The 26,454-nt window shown below is 38.8% G+C and overlaps 1 protein-coding gene across 24 annotated transcripts in view; it reads left to right on the forward strand.

Moving 5' to 3' along the window:
- Positions 1–26,454, forward strand: part of TCF4 (transcription factor 4) — a 360,905-nt gene that overhangs the window by 304,252 nt on the left and 30,199 nt on the right. For 18 of the 24 annotated variants that reach the window (XM_029217316.1, XM_029217380.1, XM_029217406.1 and 15 more), the window contains 6 exons: positions 2,617–2,750; positions 8,626–8,758; positions 17,851–17,918; positions 19,035–19,113; positions 21,686–21,762; positions 24,673–24,876. In XM_029217316.1, coding sequence (XP_029073149.1) covers positions 2,617–2,750; positions 8,626–8,758; positions 17,851–17,918; positions 19,035–19,113; positions 21,686–21,762; positions 24,673–24,876 — 695 coding nt within the window. The remainder of the gene's footprint in view (positions 1–2,616; positions 2,751–8,625; positions 8,759–17,850; positions 17,919–19,034; positions 19,114–21,685; positions 21,763–24,672; positions 24,877–26,454) is intronic. The other 6 variants (XM_029217397.1, XM_029217326.1, XM_029217371.1 and 3 more) reach the window with 1 other exon arrangement.

Genomic DNA, 26,454 nt, shown 5'->3' on the forward strand with positions numbered 1-26,454 from the left:
CTCCTCCCGGAAGGACCATGCCACGGGAAGGGGAGCCACTTGGGGCAGTAAGTCCCAGGGAGGTGGCTTGGCATCTCCCTTAGATTACAGTGGACATACCCAAACTCATTCTGTTTCAAAGGGCTTTGTTTCCTTTCCCTTCAGAGTGTTAGCTCTTTTGAGTTGTTAGTTCACATGTGAAATTCCATGGAAAATCTATAAAATTGAATCGAATGGGTCCCTCGGGAATAGAGATAATTGGTTCCACACGTAATGGAGCTCCTGTTGACCAGGGTCTTTTATCTTTGTGACCTGTCCTCGATGTCCCTTTCTCTCCAGGGGAACAGCAGGTGTGTCACTTGGGTGTGTTCTGTGCCATGACGAAAGGTGTATCCCCTTCAGCTATAGATAGCAGCCACTTGGGCACCAGCGCCTCTCTTTCATGACCAGTCAGAGAGAGTGTGCTACCACTACCGGTGCTTATAGAGATTGCCAGCTCAAGGACTCATCACTCAACGCTGAATTTCATTGAGAAAATTGACAGAAGGATAGATTTCTTCTGTCTGCCTTCAGGAAGGTCACTTGCTTAAACCGTGCACACTGCAAGGAAAGATCAGGTTGAGTAAAGCAAGTAGGCTCTTCTCCGTAGCAGACCACGCAAAACAAACTACGGGGAACAAATTTGCTTTTCTGCATATGAATACCCAAGAAGCAAAAAAAAAAAAAAAATGTTTTTTGAGTTGACATTTATGATGAGCACAATTAATTTGCACACATCTAATTCTATTCTTTCAAACCCACATTATGCCAAGATCATGGGATGTGATAAATATTAATTTACTGTGAAAAGCATAATTTATGTAAAATGTGTATTTTTGTAAGTCTGCATTGAGTAGAGTGTCTGTGTTAACAAATCCTAAATGTATTTCCTTGTAGGGCATCATGTCAGAATGTTTCAGGAGACTCTTTTTCAATGATAGAGATTCTCAATTTATTTGCCATGCATGTCATCTCTTTGAAATGTCAGTGGTCTTAAACTTCATGTTTGAATTTAAGATGACATCTGAACTTCCACAATCTCAGAGCTAAATCTGAAGTGCATGAATAAGAACTTTTTAAAAAGTCCTATGTTTTTACGTTATGATCACAGAAACAGTACGTCGTGATCCCATTTCACATCAGTGTCCTTCAGTAAGGGTCCACAGTGCCCTGAGAATTCAGGTCTTGAAGAAAATACAGTTTAGATGCAAGATATTCAGAGACTGTCAATAGCATATTTTATTTTATGTTTTTTTTTTAGTAGCATATTTTAAACCCACTGTTGTGTGACCTCTTATTTTTAACTTTAGCTTCCACCTTCTAGTTGAAACTCTTTAGTTGTCAAAATCACAGACATGATTTTGCTTTCATAGTTCTTAAGACATCTCTGGATTATTCCTTCCTGCCCTGAAACCATTCCAGTTTTATGAATTCTAACTTCAGGGGTGAAAAACTCAGGGAAAAAAAGGCTTTATGAAATATAGTGTCAGATTTAACTTGCCTACTGCCTACATTTTCAAAAGGCCTTTATTAAATAACGTGTAAGGTGAAACTACTCTTATTTTCAAGGGAGCAATGCCTGCCATACAATTAACACCTAGCTGATGGCCTTGTATATATCTGGCATTTAATAATTTTTGTTAAACTATTGAAGGAAAGAAAACTTGAACTGAGCAGTAACATAGATGCTCTGCTCCCTTAATTTGAGAAACCCAGACCAAACAATAGCAATCTAGTAGTAACTTTGAGGCCAGTAGGTCCAGAGAGTAAAAAAAAATCTGTAGGAATATTTTTAATATGGTGTTAATAAAAGATTAACTTGGTATTAAAAGATACTTCATATAATTTCCATATAATTTTAAACCTCTTTTTAACACACAGTTTTATAAAATGCAGAGGCTCTCAAAATTGTCCTTACGGTAATATCTACCTTACGACATGTGTGTACCCTTTCAATTGCTACCGAAGGCTTAAGATAGCTATTTAACTATATACCAAAATACAAACATTTAAAAGGAAGTCAAAAACTCAGAACTATATACATGAGATTCCTCTTCCCTACATACCAGAATGTAATTCCAGCTTTAATTCCATCTACTCTGTGTGCCACAAAAATGAAATCCAATCTGAAATCAGAGATTTTTTTTCATTATTACTTATTTCTTTATACGCTCTCAAAACTTGTAAGCGTGCCAACCCTGTAATATCTCAAGTGTTTTATTTTCACCCCAAAATTTAGGAACAGTTTAATTTTTAGTTGGTTCTCATAGAAAAAAAAAAAAAGGAGACTTCTAAGAAATGTTTTCTTTAGCATTAGCTACCTTGCTGTCTTGACATAGTTCTATGTAGAAATATGTTCTGTTCTTTTACAGTTAAATTTTTACTAAGAACCCTTTAACTCTGTTAAATATTTATATTTGTTTGGCAATATAGAGCCACTTGGGAAAAAATAATGAGACTGTCTTCTGATATAATCAGCTCACCAACACAAAGATGAATATACAACAGGCAGTCATTTTCCAGGATATGAAAACACCCTACTCTATAAGGCAAGGCTGAATGCCTCAGAAAAGTCATGGTTTTCTTTGTCCTTTACAGATGGCCATCACAGCAGTGACCCTTGGAGCTCCTCCAGTGGGATGAATCAGCCTGGCTATGGAGGAATGTTGGGCAATTCTTCTCATATTCCACAGTCTAGCAGCTACTGCAGCCTGCATCCACATGAACGTTTGGTAAGGCAGACTCACTTGGTAATGGGGACAACACAGCTAGTTTATTCAATCTCATCCTGTCTTTGCATGCATGTACACATGGACTCTATCGATGAATGTAAAACTGGCACATACCCGTTATTCTTACAGTTGTATTGTTTCTGCAATCAAAGACATAAACTCAATCAGATCACCTTCATAAGCCATATTCTCTTTGTCGCTGTTTTTCTGTTTATTGCGTTTTGTTCTGTGCTTTCTTTATCACAGTGTCATCTTCCCTTGGTACATAAATACATATTGTATTTGAGTTGCAGAATTTAAGCTGTGGTGGTTCCTTGGGTTTTTTTTTGTTTTTTGTTTGGTTTTTTTTTGTTTTTGGTTTGGGGTGGGGGTTTTTGCTATCTGTAGTACTGAAGGATATACTGCAGGGGGCAGAGTGATAGCCAGTGGACTTTGAAAGTAGGTGATAACACATCTCCCACGGGCATTTCCATTTCCCCTTGGCCGGCTTCTGTAGCTGGTGACAGCTTTGAACTCTTGTACCACACCTGAAGGAAAGCGTTCATGTTTCCTATACACTCCCATCAGTAACAGCAACCATGGGGTTTCTATTTAGATCAGAGTCCCAATTTTCAGTATTTTAGCTATACTTCCATACCCTCCAATACTATACTCATCCATCCTAGTATGTGTCTTTATTCTGGAGGAAGTAACGCATCAGATGTTTTTCTAACCTCAAAAACTACCACAGCCCAGAACCCACTGATGAACTTAAGTCTATCACTAAATGGAGGAAAGAGTACTTCTAGATCATGAAGGTTTGGGATGCAGATAATATGGGACCCAGTATCTTGCGCAGTAAAATGGCTTTAAAAAAGGTATGAACCTCTAATCTTCTAAATGCAAAAGAGTATGAAAAATCCAGTTAGTGGTGCTTATATTACTACTCTCCATCTTGCGATGTGCTCCTTTTTCTTCTCCTAATACCCAGATTTATGTTTCTTTCTCTGTTCTAATATAGGAGATAGTACTTTCTGGATTTCTGTGGTCTTTATTCTCTTTTGCTCGGCCACCAGAGATATTGAAAAGGTGACATATCCTATTCTGATGACTGAAAACATCCCAGAGGTTAAGATTTCCGATATCCTTTCAAATATCAATTTAGTTAGTCCTAGTGACAGAGACACTGGGAGGTCAGTTAGCTTAGCCTCAAATGAGAGATAAATGATGGAGATGGAATTGACCTTTTTAAAATCATCTCTCAAGTTTGAATGTGGAAATCACAATCTATCTTAAATTTCAGCACATTTTCAACAGATCGCAGATGCTTTACTTTCAAATTTCTTCTTCTTCCACCTCCTACTTAGAGTCATTAGCATGAAAGCTTAAAGAAATAGCACTTATTATTATACTAGAATTTCTTCTTGGCTAACATTTTTATTTTGCCATCATCATTTTGCACTTCTCTAAAGAACCCATGATCAAAATTGTGTGTGTCCTATATAGGCAAGGAAAGTTTTGATTACAAATAAAAGACTTCGGCACTGTACTATATGTTGGAATTTCCATTTGACATTTACTTTTCTTTGCTCCTGTATTTCTTTCTTCCTTTATCATGCTCTAGAACTTCGACTTAGGTGGTTTGATTTTTATCCCAATCGAGTTCACTGCATGGGGGAAGCATGTTGAAAATGCGCTCAAATGCACAGAAAATGTAATTTTAAAAAGGAAACCAACTACACCCTTTTAGAAAAGTTTGCTGAACCAAAACAATATTATCAACCAGGAGGAAAGATCATTTTGAAGGAGTAACCCGATAGGTTGTATCAGATGCTATATTTATCCATCTCAAAACAGTTTTCATTCTTAACATGATCATTTAGCAGATCTTAGAGATGAGGGGCTTTGTTTTTCAGAAGGGCAAATGAATTAGGTCTCTGGTAATGTATCCTGATGAATTTTCTCACTGATAGGGAAACTATTGAATGATTATATCTAGTAATCATTGTGATTTCAGTAACTATTCAAAATTCTCTTGCTGAAGTGACTTCTAAAAATCTGAGAGTGATTGAGAATCATTTGAGTATACAGTAGGTGGTTAGTTACCTTTCGTTTAAAAGTAATGGTAGTTCCTTAAAATTTTCATCTGGAGGGCTTCCCTGGTGGCGCAGTGGTTGGGAGTCGAGGCAGGGGACACGGGTTCGTGCCGCAGTCCGGGAAGATCCCACATGCCGTGGAGCGGCTGGGCTCTTGAGCCATGGCCGCTGAGCCTTCGCGTCCAGAGCCTGTGCTCCGCAACGGGAGAGGCCACGACAGTGAGAGGCCCGCGGACCGCAAAAAAAAAAAAAAAAAATTTCATCTGGAGCTTTTGCCCAATTCTATACTGAACAAAGGAATAGTTTGAGAAAAAGAAGAAAGCTTTCCTTGGATTACTTTGGGTGTAATTTGGCCAAATTAGTATGTCTCTGAAGGTAGCACATTTTAGAAACATTATTGCCTTTATCACTTTATACTCTGTTATAATAGAACATGTAATCACAAAGCTTAAAATCCACATATATCAGTAGCAACTGTCAAGTCACCCATTTTGATTCTTTAAATCCCCTGAACAGTTTCAGCCTCTACAACAATCCCACAGCTAATCACTACCATGTCACAGATACACATGCAAAATCACTCAGAAGAATGGAGTTTGTGGTTAAGCTTTGGGATGCGCTGTTGTAGAAGGCTTAAGTTTGGAATGACTTGGCAGAGTTCTTTTCAAAAATAGGATAGAGTCCCTGCAGTCTGGCATGGCTTAGGCATGGTCTTTGTACCACAGAGGGAAATAGTCCTGGGAGTCTGGAATTTTAATATAAAGGAAGTACTGTTGTCTTTCATTGTTTGTAACATAAAGTCTTACTCCAGTGACTCTCACTGGGGGTGATTTTGCCCTACAGGGAACGTTTGGTGACCTCTGGAGACATTTTGGGACGTTACAACTCGGAGGGGCGTGGTGCATATAGGTGCTGCCGGAATCTAGCGTACAGAGACCAGGGATTCGGGAAACATACTACAATGCGTAGGAGGAACCCCCCTACACCCACACCCAACCCCTGCCAAGCAAAGAATGATCTGGCACAAAAGATCAACAGTGCCAAGATTGTGAAACCCTGCTCTAGCCCAAAGTTTGACTACTTTATTCTTAGTATGTGCTAACAATTATATTTTCTACTTTGTGAATTATCAACCCATAGGTTGATAAAAACATCACTCATGGAAACATTTTCAACACTTACTCTGTCAGTAGACTCCAAATACACTATAATTGGGTATCATAAGTAAAAATAAATAAACAAATAGTGGGCATGTAAAACCATAACACTTTGTCATACTTCCCCTTTCCTTTGCCTTTGTGGCAAGCAGGGTAGACAGTATTAATAGCTGAAGTAAGAAAGACTAAGGGGAGTGCTTATAGTTGATCCCTAAGTACTCTTAAAGAGACATTATTCACATATCACTAATATTTTCTGTGGTGTTTTTATTACGTCTTTGAGTGACAGTAGTTGTCAAAATCCTTTTCTTTGTAAAATAGTCTAGTTATAAATCTCATTAACTTCTTTCAGCATCTAATTTTCTATGAGTCTCTAAAAATTACTGATTTACATGGATTGCATTGGTTTCCCCATTAAAATCTGTGGGGAAGAACTTTTCTCTTTAGTCTCTGAACTCAGTAGTAACCCTTTGTCAAATCCTGAATTACTGCACATTTTATGCCAAGTTGAAAGGGTCTAAAAGTTCTCACTGATGCAGTAATCTTTTTCCTGTCTCATCCTGTCATTATTGTAGTTATTTAACTATTTTTCAAAATGCTTTTTCCTCTGTTTTGATTTTTGCAAGCTTGGGACTGATTTATAAGGTTTCTCTATGCTTCAGAAACTCAGCATGGAATAGGACTGGGTAGAAATGAAATCAAACCATCTTTTTTACTTTTCTTTTTCCATAGTCTGTTTCTTTTTTCCACATTGTTATAGTCTTTAGCTCTCAAGCAGAAATAGCTCTTCTAAGTTTGGTCTTCCATGGCTTATCCAGTTTTTTAGGTCAGTCGTACTATGGAATGGGCCCACTCTATCATTCTTTGGAGAAAATTTCGTGGACTACGTGGGGTATTCTGTAAGTGCCAAGTAGAAATGAGTTTAACAGGTGGCCTAAGGAATTTTTGGTCAAGCAAAGATGTCCATGAAATTTTAAAGTTTGAAAGGCATTCTTGGGAACTTGGAATGGTTTAAGGGCATCATCCCAACTTTCTCACTGAAGTTGTCCTTTCCGTTGGACTATTTGGAGTGTGCAGAGGTAATATTTTCAAAGGCATCTGCCATGTCATTGGCAAACTGACTCCAAAATGTAGATTCATTTTCTAAACTGTTTAGTTGTCTCTCAGATAAGTAGCATTTCAGTCCACTGTTTATTAAACACGAGCTGGTAACCTGTTGTTCTTTGTTCTTTGTTCATAGGATGAGTGTGTTTAGCACTCAGCCACAAGTAGTGGGATGCGGAGCTATGAGCTGTATTCCCTCCCCTTGAAGAGTTTACAGTTTCGGTGGAAATGCTCTTGAAAGAGAAAGCATGGAAAAGCAACATTTAATTAAGTGTTTAATGGCGCAGTGCAGAATGTAAATGCATTAGGGATTCAAAGAGACGAGATTATGAAAGAGTTGGAAGTAGTAAGGGACCCTCAAGGAAGAGATAGAACCCAAGATGGGCCTCACGAAATAACTAGGGGATCCCAAGACACAGTGTGTCCACGCTTTAATCACCCCTGACTTTCAGCATCATATTCAATCTCTTAATTTCAGCAGAATCTCCAGTAATGATATAATAAAGATCCATAGCCCATTAATATACTGCATATAAAGAAAAAGTATTATATTTTAACTTAAATATTTTTCCTTTACATGTCTGTAATACATTCAAATGCCTATGAGAATAACTTTTTAAGCTACTTTCTTGTCATGAAAAAGAAAATAGCTCCATTTTTGTAAATAACCATGGTTTTGTACGTAACCATGTCTCTGTTAGTGATCTGCTGCTTGTACAGCACTTATAGGCACTGTGAGATGCCCCAAGAAAAGCAGCTTATTTGGACACTAGTATGATAGTCGGACCCAAAGCTAAGCCTTAAAGTAAATGATTCTGTGAAAGGCGATGTTCTTTTTTCATAGTCAACCCTGGCGTATTGCTAAGGGAGAGGACCTATAAAGAAAGAAGTAAAATAAGTCATTCTCTGTTCGTTTGTTCCAGTGTAATTCAACACAGTCATTGATGTAAGGCTTTATGTGTTAATGCTTTAGAGAGATATTTAGTCATTACTGCTTTTTAAATTTTTCATTTACCATTTTGTTCTTGCTGGAGTTCAGAAAGATGATCCAGTTTGGCAGAAAGAAGATTTGAGACTGGTTATTCTTGGTCAGTTTGTATTCAGAAGGTCAGGATGAAGTGTAATGTAAACGCTGTGGGTCATGGTGGTGTTTTATTCATTACATTATGGAATCTTTCTTACTTGAACAATAAGCCATACAGAAAAATAATAGTGGTGGTGGTCTTTTATGTTGCTGAAGTCCTAGACATGCCTTTAAGCAGTAATTTTTATATTTAGAGATCGTGATCATTTCTCAAGGTCCAGCATTGCCATTATATCCTCTAGATTTGATGCAAACCCAAACCAACTATGCCTTTGTATTTTATTATTTGAAAACTGAAAGCTGTCAGAGCTAAGCAAGATGTATTCTTGGATATTTTGAAATTCCGAGGGCTGTCTCCATTGCAAAGCGAAGAGTTCTGAAAGAAGTGTTGGAAAACTAATCCACCAGATGTTTTGTGATTAAATATGGCCTCCTTTTTCTGCTTCTTGCCACAGAGCTATCCATCACACTCCTCAACAGACATCAATTCCAGTCTTCCTCCGATGTCCACTTTCCACCGTAGTGGTACAAACCATTACAGCACCTCGTCTTGTACACCTCCTGCCAACGGAACAGACAGTATAATGGGTGAGTCTTGGAAACGCCAGTTCTGTTGCCGACAGCCAGTGTCAGGGTTTAATAATCAAGGACCTCTCCCCACCCCATCACTGAACAGTAATCAAGCAATGGATTTTTATCACATAACCAAATGAACAGACAGATGAACCAAACACAAATTGTCATTGGCTTGACTGTAATCACTTTTTTTGTCCCAAGAAACTGAAATTTGGCCACTTTCTCCATTGTGAGTGATTAGATCGAATAAAGGTTTAAATAGACCAAAACCACCTTGCCTCTCACAGTCTCGAACAGCTAACAAAGTGAACTTTAGTAAGACGAACCATTGAAGATTAGTAAGATAGAAGGCATAATAGCTCTAAATAGGAGTTATTGATCGCTTCTCAAGTTCCAGTCACTGTGCAAAGCTTTTAACCGTAACGCACCACTGTCTTCTGAAAACTAGCTCATGTGACATTTATAGATTGTTATTAACAACTAGATGGCTTCACCTTATGGAGACTGTGGCATCGTTGAGTCCTCCAGAGGGGACGAAGTGTTTGCTGACTTATGGGAGAGGAGATGCCTGGGCATCAATGGGCCAGGAGTTATTTGCTGCTTTTTCGCAGCAAATTCACTGATAAGTTACGACCCAAGCAGAGTGCCTCTATCGAATAAACTGAGCCATCATCTTCTCAATTTTCATGATGTCCATTATGGTCCGCTCCCTAGGATGGATGGTTAGCCCATCAACTCTCTTCTTCTTGAGGGAAGAGCCAGGCAGGGCATGCAGCTGCCCCTGGAGGGAGAGTCCGGGTTAGCGGTGAGGCAGCCACCACCTTCTGATTCTGCCTCTGACAACCCTGTCATTCAGATGAGTGGCACAGCCTGACGCTTCGGGGTCTTATTAAAACCTCAGACTCCCATTGGTCGCCACCTCCTCTGGCTGTAGCTCAAACCCACCCCTAGCTCGGCCTTATGATCACTTCTAGTGGGTCCAGTTAGTGATGAGAGCACTAACTGTACATTTTACAGAGAAGACTGTATGACAGAAGAATACTGCTGTTGAGCCTCCTCAGCTCTTCGCAGGTTTTTTTTGGTTTTTTTTTTTTTTTTTTTCATTTTCTTTAGTCTCTGGAACTTTGGGAAGTGGCATGAATCACTTATGAGGGGGAGGGTTTTTGATGAACGAGAAGAGATGTGTTTTGAAATGTTGCAAATATAATTCTGCCTAAATAATACACTCCCTGCTTACTCAATAATATACTTCACACTTGAGATGAGCCATCTAGCAGCCCTTCCCTTCACCGCCATGTCGCACTAAGAGGCGAATTTAGGAAGGAGTTTCCATTTTTGTAACTTTCATAACAAAGCCTCTACCAATGCGTTGCATCAGTTTGACCTTGGAGAGCTACGGGCAGAGGTCGAGTGGGGAAGTTTTGTTAGCTATCAATGCAGTTTTGGCAGATCCGAAAAACAAGAAGAAAGAAAGAAGTGCAGAACTGAAAGAGTGAGAAAAGCATATTTCACTTCAATGTGGTTTGACAAATGGAAAACCCCTTTCTGCAGTCACGAGGTCTAGTTATAAAGAAGGATGACCGGTCATTCATCCTCTTACAAGGCACATTTCCTGTCTACTTATGGTTTGAGTAATTTTCTTTTTTTAGGAAGGTACAAAGGTAGAGCAAAAGCTTGAGTTGAGGAAAGCAGACCTAGGCACCATTTGAAAAAAAGTTTATATTGACTGATTTGCCAAACGGTCTTTTTTTTTTTTGGCTGCATTGGGTCTTCGTTGCTGCACGCAGGCTTTCTCTAGTTGCGGTGAGCCAGGGCTACTCTTCATTGTGGTACGCGGGCTTCTCGTTGCAGTGGCTTCTCTTGTTTTAGAGCACGAGCTCCAGGCATGCAGACTTCAGTAGTTGTGGCACGTGGGCTTCAGTAGTTGTGGCTCGTGGACTCTAGAGCACAGGCTTAGTAGTTGTGGCACGTGGGCTTAGTTGCTCTGTGGCATGTGGGATCTTCCCGGACCAGGGCTCGAACCCATGTCCCCTGCACTAGCAGGCGGATTCTTAACCACTGCGCCACGAGGGAAGTCAGGACTTGGGCAGAAAGAGATATTACGAGATGGTGTGATTATCCTCCACGAGCTGTGGTCAGCAGAGCCACGACAAGTCTCAGTGGGAATGGAATTTGCTTTATGTAAGCTGCTTGGCTCATGACTGGCTTGTAGATGAACAGGAATATCTACTCTCCTTCATTTGGCCTGGGCGGTTAGGGCAATAATAGGTGACTTCTACATACTAATGGGCTCAGCTACATCCTAAAGATGGACTTAACTTTTTATCCAGACCAAAGGGCCCTGTTTAAGTGGAGCGGGGTCTAGACAATAATAAAGGAGCTATAATTTTCAAAGGGAAAAGTGTGCGATTTGGGAACCCAGAAAATGCTTTTTAGGAACAACTTTATTGCATAAATTACTCTATCATCATGGGTGTACTTGTCAAAATCACTAGCAGCATCTGAGAAAGCTTTAGAATCATTTCGGGACATAAGTAGACATGGTAATTCAGCTTTCTGGAGGAACAGATCTTTATTAATTTGCATACATACAATTATTACTTTAGGGTTACTTTAGGGGAGAACATTCTAGAGTGTTCATCCCTAAAATAATACATCCTCAAATTCCTTAAGTTAAAATACAGAGGAGAATTTAAGTATGATAGTAAACCTTAATATTGCACAGGGTCCGAGTTGCTCCTGGTTCTTTGCACTTTATTATTTTTTTCTTTGCACTTTAATTCTCCTAGGCTTTAGTTCGATTTTCACAGTGTGGTAGAAGCCAGGGATGGCAGTATGTCTGTGTAACAAGAAGAGAAGATTTCTCTTCTGATGTTAGTGATACTTCCCTAACAAACAGTATGGATTAATAGGATACATCTGTAGACTTTTGAAAATATTTGGCATATACTCACTCATTCTGAAATGCAGGAAATAAAGAAATATTACATTGCCTGTATCTCAAAGAACAAACAGAACTAATTAAATAATTGGTAAATAGGGAACACATAGCCTGACACATGTTTGAGATTACACACATGATTCTGTAGAAAATGACTGTAAGCAATACTAATGCCGTAAGAATGGGGTTCAAGCACTAACACATGGACATCACATTTTTCAAGTTTTCTTGGTGAAAAGTTGCAAGGCAATGCAGTCTTTTCATAAATGGCGTTGATGTCTTAGGAAGTGGCTTTTTCAGTTCAGAGGAAGATCATTGCTCCATCTCTCAGTTTCATGTTATACCGTGTCTTCCTGGCAGTCAATGATTGTCCTCAACCAGTGACGGGACAACAAAATGCATGTGGAGTGAGATGTAAGCTCCAGAATCATCAGAGGGTAACCTCTCTGGAAACATGCTCCTTTGCCTCCGGCTCTGTCCTCTACATCTGAAAGATGGAAGATGCTCACTGAGGTTCAGGATGGCTGTGTTTGACTTGGAGGGATAGCCGTTGTTTCTTGTTTTGTTTTCTTTTGCCCTTTAATGCCCAATATCATTTTTTGAGAAATGCTTGGAAGGACAAAGCTGACTCAGATTTTATTAACGACAGGATTTTCTTTTTTTCTTTTTGCGGTACGCGGGCCTCTCACTGTTGTGGCCTCTCCCGTTGCGGAGCACAGGCTCCGGACGCACAGGCTCAGCGGCCATGGCTCACGGGCCCAGCCGCTCCGCGGCACGTGGGATCTTCCCGGACCGGGGCAGGAACCCGTATCCCCTGCATCGGCAGGCGGACTCTCAACCACTGCGCCACCAGGGAAGGCCATCGACAGGATTTTTTTAAAGTGACACATTCATCCATGGATTTTTGAAAGAATCGTACAGTAAAATATTTTACTTGTGGCATGTAGACCACTACTTTTCTGCGAAGCCTTGCCAGCAAACTCCGGAGGTTGCATTAGGCATGTCTGACTTAGAAGGCTCTGTTTAGCACCCTGAAATTACATGAATGTAGTGCATGGGACACACCGTGGATTCTTAGTCGTTCACCTGAGGGGGCAGCCAGTTAAGGATAGAAGCTAAGTCTGAGGGCTTCAAGAGTTACCACCATCAGAGCCTTTCAACTTGATTCCTAAAACTCTTTCAGTGTAATGCTGCTCAGTGTACTTTAGAATCACTACAGTCCAACAATGCCTCTGCATGTGAGCATGCATACAGAGGAGGAAATGTACTTAGTTATTAGATACCAGCTCTAGAGGAGAGAGATGTCTAGAAGATGGTAGTCATATACATGGTACATGTAGGTACGTACTGTCTGCATATTTCCTTCCTACCTGCCTTATCCAATAGCCCTTCCTATTCAAAAGGGTTGAGAGACCCACCTCAATCCCCTGAGACTAACACAATCCCCTTAGACTACCCAAGGACAAGAGCGCTTCAGTTACCCACTGGGAGATACCATTTGTATACATTCAGAGGGTGTGAGCGCTTGTGGTTTGGGGCTACACACCCTCCCTTCTTCTCAGAGGGAATTGGGCATAGAGCTAGCATAATGGTTATAATAACTGTTATTGTTTTATTAGTCTTTAACCGGCCTGCTTTCTAAAGCATGGTATTTGCCATGTTTTTAAACCTCAAACCAAACAGTGTTGAAGGAACAGACTTCCAAGATTGATTGAATGCAACATATGCTAAAGATTACCCTGGAATATCTATCTGGTTCATGGATTAATCTGGCTTCCAACTTTCACTTCTAATGACATGTTTGTATGACACGATGCGTTTTAGTATGTGGCTTTTCTAGTAGAAACATTATGTCCGTTTCCCCTTGAGGACTTGGTTTCACAGTAATTTTATTATGAGAGTAGTCACATAAGATTCACTTTGTCTTTTACAAGAATCTTGAGCCTTCAAATACAGTTGGGTGATGAACAGGCCCAGAGCCTAAGAGTAACAGGAATTTTATCCAGCAGTGTCGTGGCATCTTAGTTACAAAGACCACCAACGGAGAACAATAAACTAGTTTGATTTAAGTCTTCTCATCCGTTTCCTGCGCATGGTCAGGGGGCCCAGCTTCCCCCCTGAATTCCTAGGAATCCCTCCTGCTAAAAATGAGTACGTCGTAGCCTAGATGTAAGTTTTTATTCTAAAATTGTAGGTCGTAGGAAGGCTGGAAATGCTCCTTCTTTTGTTATCTTTGTAGAGAATCTCATGACATTGTTAGGCTGCTTCTACTAGTTTAAGAACATGAGGGTCACTTGGACACAGTTCAGAAAAACTTAAGCTTTTAAAACCATCATCTTCTTTCAGACAAAGGCACTATGAATTGCACCTCTTCATCCTTTTATATCTTCAGGATGTGCCCAGCCTGGGATTCTGGGTGTGCAGTAAAGGGGTAACACATCTTCCAAATTCTGGTTTACAGCAGTCAATCCCCAGACACTACTCATCCTGATGTTTGGATTAGGGTATGTCTAATGGAAATTGCCATTTTCCCCAAAGTGGAGTTTGAGACCGAGGGTGGTCCCACCTGTAGCTGAAAAGACTAAACCCTTCTTTTTGCTCCATCTTCTAGCCAGCAATAGCACCTGTGTTCAAGCCATATGAATAATGCTTGGGTGGCTGGCAGTGTCAAATCCTCCTACAAAATTACAGTTCCTCTTAATAACTTCTCATCTTCCATTCATATTTATGTTACAGCTCTACTTAGAGACTTGATTTTTTTTTTTTTCTTTTGAGCTAGAGAAACTGATAAGAGCTAAAATAACACGAGAAATCCATCCAGTCTTTACCAAGCAGGGCGGCAATAGTTTTTCTCTTTATTTCTGTTATCTGGGCATTTTGGTAATTTCTGATAATATCAGTTGACAAAAACTCAGGCCTGGAATAGTAATCAAGTCCTGTTACATTAAAGGTGGGAAAGTGGATTTGATGAGCACACATTTAATGAGGAGTGTAGTTTGCTAAACATGACCCGTTTCTTCAATATAGAAGAAATTTTGCTATTTGAGAATTAAATATATATTCACTTTCTGATTATTTATGCCCTTTCGCATAACAGGCACACAACTACAAAGAAATCTTCAGGAGAAGGACCCATGTAGCTGAACATGTTTAGGGACTCTTGAAAATGTGTCTTCTCCAGTGTTTCCTGGAACAGAACAAAAGGCATTCCAAGTGAAAGGGCAAACTGGTCCCAATAAACTGCTTTGAAATTTAAGCCCTGGGGGTGGTTCTCCAGCTGTTGCAAGGTAGAATGGCTGGCTGTATGTTAAAAAATAGTCTGCTCTTATCAGTGGCTTCCATGAGCAGCCTTTGTAGTTTTCTGAAACATTTTCATGACAACATAATGTAAGGCGCTAAATCCTGTCTTTCTGTTATACTTCCTGAGTTCTAACATCTCCCTGTATAAAACAGGCACTAATAGAAAGTTTAGTTAGAAAGGTGTAGTATGAAAAGGTCGTAAGGATTGTATCTTATCTCTTCTAAAGTATGATTTTTATGCCCTATATAATTTATTTTTGGATTAGGCATATTCATTTTTTCTTTTTTTTTTTTTTTTTTTTTTACAGTAGGTCCTTGTTGGTTATCTATTTTAAATATAGCAGGGTGTACATGTCAATCCCATACTCCCAATGTAAAAAGAAAAGAGATGCAAATGAACTTATTTACAAGACAGGAACAGACTCACAGATTTAGACAATGAATTTATGGTTACCAGAGAGGGAAGGGTGGGAGGAAGGGATAAATTGAGAGTATACTTTATTTTTTAAATGTCTCTAAAATATTTTTATTGGTTTTTAATTCTTTCCGTTTGGTTTCACGAAAGTATATTTTAAAACACTTATTATTCTCATTTTAAAGCTGTTCAAAGAATTAATCTTTTGAAAGCTACTACAGCAGCAAATTTTATCCATAACAATATCTTATCCTATTTGAGTTTAGTTTCTTTGTTAGGTAATGTAATTTTTTTCTATTGTGGCTCTGAGTTTTCATTTCATGAAGATCTGTTTTCTAGTCAAGCAGATATCACAAATTATTTTGACTGATAAATCTAATTTTAAGTATATATGATAATATTGCTTCTGGGGGGGGAAGAAAAACAAATATATACGTATAATTGCCCCCAGATACCATGGTAATACATGGTAAAAAATGTTAGTGCTCTTTGTGTTTTCAAAATCTTTATTATTTTCTCTTTAGAATTGTCTTAAGTTTTAAAAGAACTCCTTGATGCAGAAATTTTTATTTTCACACCAGATATAATTTCAGTTATCTCTTATATTAAGTATTTTTAGCACTCTTGATCTCTGAGTTCCTTCCACTAGCTGAATTGCATGATGTCAGACCCTCATTTCAAAGAACTTTCTTATACATAAATTCCTTAGTACTAGCAACTAATATATTTTTATTATTATGAATTTGTGATAAGAATAAGAATAGGTTTGTTTTGTCAGAAGGTGATTGTGTTCTTTGTATCACATACCAGTTTTCTTTCAGTTTTAGTAATTAACAAATGAATGTGGGTGTGAGTTTTGTTAACCAAATAAAGCACACATCAAAAGATTATCGAACTATCATACCTAACATATAAATATGTAAAAATAACAAGCATAATTTAACTATGCTAAGCAGAGGTCAGGATAAGCTAGAGACGAAGATAATTTGACCCCTTGCGATCTGATCCCGCAACTGTATTTTACAGATCTGGAAGCTGAAGATGTCACATTTGCCAGAAGGGTTGCTTTCTTGGGTTGAGGATGGGGCTGGGAATTTTTCTTAAGTTTTAAATGTGTAATGAAGTTTTGCTTGGGTTAATCAGTTGATTTAAGATTTCCTTTTCTTATTTCACAAAATAGTGAGAAACATCTTCTCCTGGAGCTTAATAGGTTTTATTTAAATATTATATCTATTTGCTTATGCTGAGGCCTTAATAAATGTAAAAGAAGAACACCACTGGCTATACCATTTTATAAAGGCAAATTACTTCCAAAAGACACTTGTTAGATAGAGCTGGCTTCGAATTATATACCAGAACCTATATGCCTTTATTAACAGTACAGTCATCCTTCAGTATCCTTCCAGCGGATTGGTTCCAGGACCGCCCAACAGATGCCAAAATCTGAGGACGCTGAAGTCCCTTTATAAAAGGGCACAGTATATGCATATAACCCTTGCACGTCCTCTCATATGCTTTAAGTCATCTCTAGATTATTTATAATACCTAATACAATATAAATGCTCTGTAAATAGTTGCCACTAACAACAAATTCAAGTTTTGCTTTTTGGAACTGTATGGAATTTTTTTTTTTTTTTTCTGAAGATTTTTGATCCGAGGTTAGTTAAATCCTTGGATGCTGAATCTGTGGATACAGAAGGCTGACTGTACTCTTTGTTCATCTATTTTGTAGGTAGAAACACCAGTGTTTAAGATAATAGAGATTGCTTCATCATCATGTGGACTGACTTTATCTCCAGAATTTGAGACAGCATTGGCTTTTAGTAGCTAAGGGTTCAAATTCTTTAAATGTGAACATAGACTTAAAATATGTGGAGAATATATGTTACTTAAAATATTAAAAATATTTTCCCTCCTAGGAAGGCAGGCCTGTTATAGATTTTTTTGTTTTATTTTGTTTATTGTGGAACTCTGAGAGGAGTATCTCATTTTGCTGTATAGTAAAAAAAAAAAAGGTTTTTTTAAATTTGAAAGCAGATGTAAATCACTCATGAAGATAATTTAGTTTACTATATAAAATATAAAGAAAAGGCAAATTCTGAGGATTTCAGGGACCTGAAAGTACGGCACACTTTTTAGCAATGACCATCATATGCTCACCTGCTACTGTTCACCACCAACCACTCATATACAACCAGGGGGAATGTAATAGCAACTAAAACACTTTATCTTTAAACCAGGGTGTCAGGTTTGTATTTTATCTGTAAAAAAATGTAACATGAATATATTTGACATCTACCTCAGCAAACAAATTAATGCTAATTAAAGATTAATGTGTTGTAATTAGCATTAAAAATGCAATTAAATTGTGAGTAAATGGACCAGGAATAGAAAATCATTTGGCGTCTCACTGCCTGGTTTTTCATATTCTGCCTTTTGTTTTTGCAGCAAATAGAGGAAGCGGAGCAGCAGGCAGCTCCCAGACTGGAGATGCTCTGGGGAAAGCACTTGCTTCGGTGAGGAAATATTGACTTTGGACTTCATATGTACCATGGCAGAAGGGTGAACTTGAATCAGAAGTGGACATTTAGAATTTTAGAAAATGGATGGCAAATAGCTCTGATTTTTGGAAAGGCTAGCTTCCTTGCATAATGATTATTGGAAAACTTGAGGAGAGAACTCTGAAGATTCCAGCGGATGGCTGGTCTTCCCTCTTGCCTCCTCTGCTTCCCGGTACTCAATCGTGGATTGGTGGATATTCTCAGGGCCTTTAAGAGGATAGATTTTCTATCTTGATGTCTTATTTTCTTCTGAAGTCGTTTGGGTACTCACTGATTGACTGACTTTGCCAAGGGGTAATTCCAAAACACTTTGCAAAAGGCATTTCAGAAAAATGACCATAACTGAGACCCGGGAGAAATTGTCACATAATTGGCACTCAGCTTCTCCGCTTTGCCCGCCCACTGCCTAGAGGCTAGAATCCAGCATTCCTTGCATGTTCACTAGTGACAGATGGCACCCTTCCTTGTCTGAAGGAGTGTACCTGGTAACGGTCTTCAAAAGCTGAATGTGATCATTTGTAAATGTAAGTGGAGACTTGCTCTAACGTTTTGTCTCTTCAGTTGGTTTTTCCTTACCAATGGGGGCAGAGATGAGTTTGACTTATATTAGCATTGTGACCTAAGGAAAAGTTTTTCTTCAGTCTGAGCATTCTTATGCCTTGGAATCACATGCCTTAAACATAATGCAGAAGGGGTTGGACAAAAATCTTAGAGATGATGCTGTCCAACCTCCTGTTGTATGGAGGAGGGAAAGGGAGGTTTGGAGTATCTGTGTAGGTTGATGGCCACACAGCCATGGGAGGACATGGGAGGAAATGGACAAGAACTAAAGTCGGCTGACCCCAGTCTGGTTCTTTTCCCACTATCTTATACCACCTCAATAGCTCTTCTATTGAAAAATCAATTAAGTTTTTCATTTTAGAATATTGGTACTACAATTGATCGTTGAATGTATTGTGTACCTTGGAATTTGTAAATGAATTGCATTGACACTTTGTAGTTTAAAATTGTTGAATATTTATTCCCAATGAATGAGGGTTTGTTTATTTTTTTTCTCCCCACTGTTTTAAGATCTATTCTCCAGATCACACTAACAACAGCTTTTCATCAAACCCTTCAACTCCTGTTGGCTCTCCCCCGTCTCTGTCAGGTACAGTACCATAAATCCACTGCATCCGAGTGTCAGTTTATGGCATGGTTTCCCCCTTACACTTCCTGTGCTACTAGGTGGAAACTCACTCCCTCCAAAAGCTCAAAACAGAGCATTTCTGGACAAATAGGAAGAGGTGGGAGAGACAGACTGCCCTACGATGGTGAAGTCATTTACATCCAAAACTTTTCTTTAAAATTACATGTTTTTAGAAGTACAGGCATGTGGGAAACTTCCTTCTTAAACTTTTCTTGGCTCTGTAGAAGATACTGCACAGAATAATATACTCCAAGAAAACATCTCAATGAGAAAACCCAGTTCACATCGTCATGAATAGGAATATAGATTATGTAGTCATCAAATATAGACTGTTCAAAAGGATCATTTCCCACAGAAATTTTAGACTTTTCAGATCCCCTCTTTAAAGTCCTTGTTACTGGAATGGTTGAAGAAAACTATAATTGTGTAAATAAATTGTGATGTAGCTGTGGAGTAAAAGGGGATGTTTTGCCATTTAATAGAACAAATTTAACATGACCTGTGGCTTCAAATAATAACATTATAAGTTGTTAAATTGTGTTAGTAAAGCATTGCACTTTTCGGAGCTCCATTTTAAAGGCGCATTGCCTTTCCAGTATAAATGCTTCCAGAAAGGCCTTGTCTGGTACATGTCTCTTCTCTTTGGAAAGAGGACAGGTGGCTTCTTAAAAACAAACAAACAAACAAACAAAAAAAAAAACGAAATCACATCTGTACCTGATTGAAACCTGACCTTACTGTAATTTAGACTGGAGTCACTTGCCTGAATGCCGCCACCTCCATCTCTGTATTATTCCCTGCATGCAGCACTCACATGGCCCCTCATAACGTGGGTTGCCTGGTAAAGAGTGGGAGGTTTCAGATGGCCACAAAGCTTTCAGAGTGGCTTAGGTGAGACTTCATATCAGCCTTTTCCAAGCCTCCACTGACATCAGGGGGTCACAGAATAGAGAGGGAAATAGCTTGGACCTTTTAGTTCATATCTCCAGAGAGATAATGTTGAAACCGGGAAGAGCCAGAGATGACATAGAAGATAATGGAGCAGCAAGGAAATACTCCCCATGACAGAAAAGTCAAGTTCAGAATTGTTGTACACTTCCGGCTCAGTACCATATTGTTAGGCTCTGGAAAATGATCACAGGTGTCAATGTCCAGAGCCAGAGAAGGCTTGAGACAACACGGAGCCCAGTGAGGCCAGGGATGAGGGAGTCTGGACAGGGAGAACTCCCAAGTTCCCCATTTCAAACAAAGCAGCTCTGATTTCATCCATTTTATAATTTGGAAAAAAGAATATTCTAGAACCTAATAAAGTTTGAGAACAGCTGTTTGAGTTGAATGCTCTGATTTACAGATGGACATACGAAGGCCCAGAAAGAGTATGGGATTTGCTGAGGATCCATCAGTAGCAATATCAGAGCTCAGGCTGGAATCCAGGGCTCACCACTCTGTCACTCCACTTCCAGCTTAAGGATGGGAGGGGAAAGTTACGGTGAACAAATCATTCCAGAAAACGCCACAAATCCCCCAAACTGAGGAGCATGCTTTATGTGGAAGACACTGAAACAAGGCCACTTTTGGGGTGCTGGTAATCCATCCTGGAAGAGCACATGTTAGGAAGAAAGAACTTTATGAAGATATAAATATGGGGATAGACTGCTATTTTCACACCAATGGCTCTGTCCAGATTCTGTCACTAAAAGTAATTGAACGAAATATTCTATTTTTATTTAGCATAAAAATACACACACATGCACACCCAGAAATGGCAGGAAGAATGGATTTTTAAAGTGCTAACAGTGTCGGAGCATGAGATTTCAGTGAGATCATAGATTTTTTTCCCCTTTCTTGAATTTTTTTATTTTCTAAGTTTTCTACATGGAGTGTGTATTATTTTAAATTTAAAAGTGGTTTTTATTTTGAAAGTGGTAGGTTAGACGTGTTATATTTATTATAGCAGGAATCTTTCTTTAAGTATAAGGGAATCATTAAAAACGTGTTTTCTTGGGAAGAAATTATTTAATGTTGTTATATTGAGTGTTTAAAGTCCTGGTTTAGTGGATCGCTGCCAGCTAATCTTATTTCCTTGAAAAGTTTCTGAAGGCTTATCCTTTCTTAAAGATCATTTAAAAAACAAGTAGCAGAGCTGCTTTTCATTGGTGAGAGAATTTTGGTTTAACAAACTGGCTTTGCATGAGGGTGTAATGAAAGCCCCTCTTTGCACTCTTAAAAGTACCTTGACTGTGTATGATAGTTTTCTATCAAAGGGACATTTCTCTAGCTAAAATTCAGAATCATTTAAGTGTTCCCTTTTAGGAGGAAGCCTGAGAGGATTCTGAGTCCATGTACAGTCTACATGTTTTACATTTAAAATGTTTTCCTTGCCCCCAAATTCTTGTATGGGAAGTTTACGTGTATTTCCCTGTTGTCCAAGTAGAAATCAACGTTGCTAATTTTTATAAGAACTGTTTAAAATGTTGGTAAGATTATTTTTAAGATTATACGGATCTCATTGTAATTCCCATTTTCATATCAGCAGGCACAGCTGTTTGGTCTAGAAATGGAGGACAGGCTTCATCATCTCCTAATTATGAAGGACCCTTACACTCTTTGGTAAGTTTCATCTGCACATCTTCACTCTGGCCTTTCTTTTTTTTTTAAGATTTTTTTTGATGTGGACCATTTTTAAAGTCTTCATTGAATTTGTTACAATATTGCTTCTGTTTTACGTTTTGGTTTTTTGGCCACAAGGCATGTGGGATCTTAGCTCCCCGGCCAGAGATCGAACCCACACCCCCTTCATTGGAAGGTGAAGTCTTAACCACTGGACCACCAGGGAAGTCCCCACTCTGGCCATTCTCAGGCCATGTGTCTCTTTTACCATCGAGTTCACTCTCCAAGGTTCTTATTTTCACGTCAAGTAAGCCCGCGCGTTTGGTTAGAGCCAGAGTTATTAGATGGTGCTTGTTCCTGTTTATAGATTGTAACCCAGATACTACTACAGTGGAAGCCTCAGGGCTCTAAATATCTAGAACCAGGTAAGAGATTAAGAATCTTGGAAGGATCATGGCCTCCTCCCCTTGTGAGAGGAAGATGTGCATCAATGATTAGATGCCTCTCCTGACATGAGAGTGCTGGAGTTCCAACTATGCTGTGGAGCCGGAACACTTGGAGAGTCTACATCTCTGTGCTTTGCTTTCCAGAATAACAGGTTTATAGGCGTGTTCTTCTTGACCTCTGAATAAGAAGCCTACTGCTTATTTCCTCATTCACTTTGATTCTCGTGGAAATCTAGTAATTTCATTAAATCTCTCTTGTAGGGAATAGCTGAAAATTTTCCCTTGGTGTAATTAATATTATCACATGATGATTCAGTGTTTGACACTCAGCTTACGTGGAAGGGGCTGGAAACACGCATGAAGCAACACTGCTCTAGGCACTGTCTGGTCTGTAAATGAGTCAGATGGGGAGGGGTAGCAGCAAGGAGCTGTCCTTCAAGGTTGGGTTTCCCTTTTTCTCTGCATATTTTGAGATGGAACATGGAAGTAGGCATAGATCAATGTATCTATCTATCTATCTATCTATCTATCTATCTGTCTATCTTTATGTTGTCTTGTCAGCCGTTCAGGGTTTCCTTTCTTCCTTTTGGCTAACAACTTAAATTAAGGAAAATCTAAAAATGCAGATACAAAGGTGGATTTCCCCTTCACTGTGCTTTTCCATGCTGTCGTGTGTAAATCGGCCACCTCCACATTTTAGCCAATAAGGTGACCACAGATTGAGACAGTGTAAGTAAGCACTGCCTACATAAGCCCCATGAATCTACAGCCCACATCCAAATAAGCCATCGTTCTTTTAAGTGTTTCCTTCCATTAGTCAGTCTCTGGGACCCATCGATCAAAACTGGTTTTTTTCCAACTCTAGAGCTGTAAAGACTAGGTTTATAGTTGTGAACGGCAGCTTTAATCCTCTTTGAATTCTGAACACTCAAGAGGGGATTCCCAAGCAGAAACTGCTCTCCACCCAGAAGCTGTGAGCCAGAAAGGATGATAAGCACGTGTGTTATTTCTTTTTGTGCTCACACTTACACTTGGAAGTGTATATCATCATTCCTATTTTTATAAATTAAGAAGTATAGACTCAAAGAAGTTTAGTCACTTTTCCAAGGTCATATAAGCAGCAGAGCTAGGAGTTTAAAGGAGGCCCCTTAACACCAAAGCCCACCAAATCAGAAGGCTCTGTACCCTACACTGACTGTATTAGACACACGTTCTTTCTGTTAGTAGGGAATAATTAGAAATTGTTTTTCTCATGCGGGAGAGAGCTGGTGTATCTGTTTGCACAGCCCATTGGAAATCAAAGTGGATTGTAGCATGATCCGGTACAAAGAGGCACTAGATTTGAAGACTTAGATTGTAACCCTGACTTTACCATTTCCTGGCAGTGTGACATTGAATAATTAATTCACTTAATTTCTTTGAGCCTCATTTGCACGTCTATAAGGAAGGGATAATAATGTCTTCGCTGCTTGCTTACACATGTAGAGTGAGGATCCAGTGAGACGGTATATTTTAAAGTGCACCCTGGAGATGTTTGTTTGATATCATTATTGATCACACTGAAAAAAATGAATACACATCTCCGTGTCCAATTTCTTCACCAAAAACTATCCATATAGGCTGTATCCAGTTGTGGAAAACTAGAATCCTAATGGCTGGGGTGAAAAAAAGATCAGCTGGTTTTTCATTTTATAAGGTAGTGAATTCTCTACTATAGTAAGGGCTTTGAAATCAATTAGAAGCCCCCGGTGAACAATTCATTCAAGTCTTTATGATTCTTCAGTCTTGAAATCTCCTACCACTTTGGTTGACAGAATTTTTGCGATGTTTTTCTTTAACCGTTTTGAGGCTCCTGTTCCCTTTACACACACACACACACACACACACACACACACAAGCTGGTGATGGTAGCTAGAAAGCAAGAAACACAGTAAAAATTGTTAGTACTCGATAAGAAATTACAGTCTGTACGCATTTACCTGTCCCTGACTTGATACATAACACTATATCATATGGCACAGAGGAAACCCAGGAGATATGTCCTTAAGAAGATAATTTAATTGGGAAACTATAAATGGGTCACCTTTCCATTGTTAACTTTTTGAAATCTTTAACAAATGCCTGCCAGAACGTTCCTTAAATTCAATAAATGTTTCTTCTGAAGTAAATCTAAATTCTCTTTCGAAGTTATGCAATATAATGTAGCATGTGTACTAACAATGTCCTGGAAGAATTACTGAATTTGTTCACAAAAAATTACACTATAATTATAGCATTAACAATTTTCACCAGTTTTCTAGGAAGGTCACTATTTATTTTTATTATAATTTTAAGGAAATAAACTTTACTGGAAACATATATTCAGAGACCCAAAGTGTGATTCGTGTCAACTCAGGTTTTATTTATATAGCCTACACACGAATTTCGAACTAAATCAAATTTCACATCATTTATTAACCAACAGCAAAGCCGAATTGAAGATCGTTTAGAAAGACTGGACGATGCTATTCATGTTCTCCGGAATCATGCCGTGGGCCCGTCCACAGCCATGCCTGGTGGTCATGGGGACATGCACGGAATCATTGGACCGGCTCATAATGGAGCAATGGGTGGTCTGGCCTCAGGGTATGGAACCGGTCTTCTTTCTGCCAACAGACATTCACTCATGGTAAGTGACTAAATTTAGGGACTCTAGTTATCTTATAGAATTAGAATTTCTAGTACAAATACTACTGCTGCAGTTTTTTCTTTTGTAAACAGCTTTATTGAGATGTAATTTATTTAACCTACAATTCACCCCTTTCACTTTTACAATGTACTGTGTTCTACATATATTCTCAGGGTTATGCCATCAGCACCAGAGTCTAATTTTAGAACATCTTTGACCCCTACAAAAAGAAAAGAAATCCACATGCCCTTTAGCAGTCACTCTCCATCCTTCCCTCCCCCTAGCCCCTGGCAACTACTAACCTACTTTCTGTCTCTATAGATTTGTCTAGTCTAGATATTTCCTATAAATGGAATCCCACAGTATGTGGTGGTCTTTTCTGACTGACTTATTTCACTTAGCATAATGTTTTCAGGGTTTATGTATGTTTTATCATTTATCAGAGCATCATTCATTTTTATTCCCCAAAAGATTCCATTGTATAGCTATACGTTAAGTATCCATTCATCAGGTGATGGATATTTGGGTTACTTCCAGTCTTTGGCTCTTAGGAATAATGCTCCTGTGAGCATTCATGTACTAGTTTTTGTGTGGACATAGGTTTTCATTTCACTTAAGTATAAGCCTAGGAGATCATTGCTGGGTCATTGCTGGTGTGTTCAAATCTTCAGTTTGGGGACTTCAGCTAAAGATCCCAATGTTCGTGTGACGTTGCTGGCATTTCACATGTGAATAGGTTGGATTTTTTAAGTTATTATTAAATAAAAGCCAAATCAATGTCTTTAGCTTCTGAGTACGCTGTGGGAGGCAGAAATATATGGTGCGTCTGTCTAAACAGGTGATGTGGCACCACGTAATTTCACTATATCGTAGTTTTACCACTACCTATTTACGAATGTGTTTATTTGAATAATAATTAAGCAGATTTGTCCATATTACAATTGAAATTTCAGTTTTGCCACTTACTTTTGGAAAGGACTTGGGAGTGCATTCTTTCTTGGATGATTACAAAGATTCAGCAAATCTCCCTAACAAAATGTTAAGTGATGACAGTTAATGAAGTGACCATATGGGTGGGGAATTTCATATTACTAGTGATTCTGTGTAATTCTGCTCTTTACAAACTCCTGACCAGAGAACACCTTAGTGTCCTGTTTTGTGCCTTACAGGCTCTCAGAAAGTTGCGTGTATGAAGGTCTATTTTCCATTATCACTAGAGCATCTCTTACTTAAAGATGATTCCAAAAGGAGAATGCAAAAGAAGTACAGATTATTCTGAGGCTCTTTAAGTTCTTTTCTCGTTCAGAAGTATTCTTCTGCCCTCCTTTGCATTTCTCTTAATAAAAGATTAAGAGTCCCATCCTGAGCGGTATGTTATGGAAACCTGCAACCAATTTGAAACCAAAAATACTGGTTTATAAATAGAAGCAGTGAACTCACTTCTAAAACGTGGAAAGGTATTTTTGAATGCCAAAGCTAAATCTTTTTTTTTTTTTCTCTTTTTTCGCTTTTCGTAGACTCTACCCTAAAAATTCCTCATTGAGTAAAAAGTGTTTGTCTATTCATGGCAGTTGCTAA

The sequence above is a fragment of the Monodon monoceros genome, unplaced genomic scaffold (assembly GCF_005190385.1).
Source record: "Monodon monoceros isolate NGI ecotype Baffin Bay Population unplaced genomic scaffold, NGI_Narwhal_1 Super_Scaffold_1, whole genome shotgun sequence".
NCBI lineage: Eukaryota > Metazoa > Chordata > Mammalia > Artiodactyla > Monodontidae > Monodon > Monodon monoceros.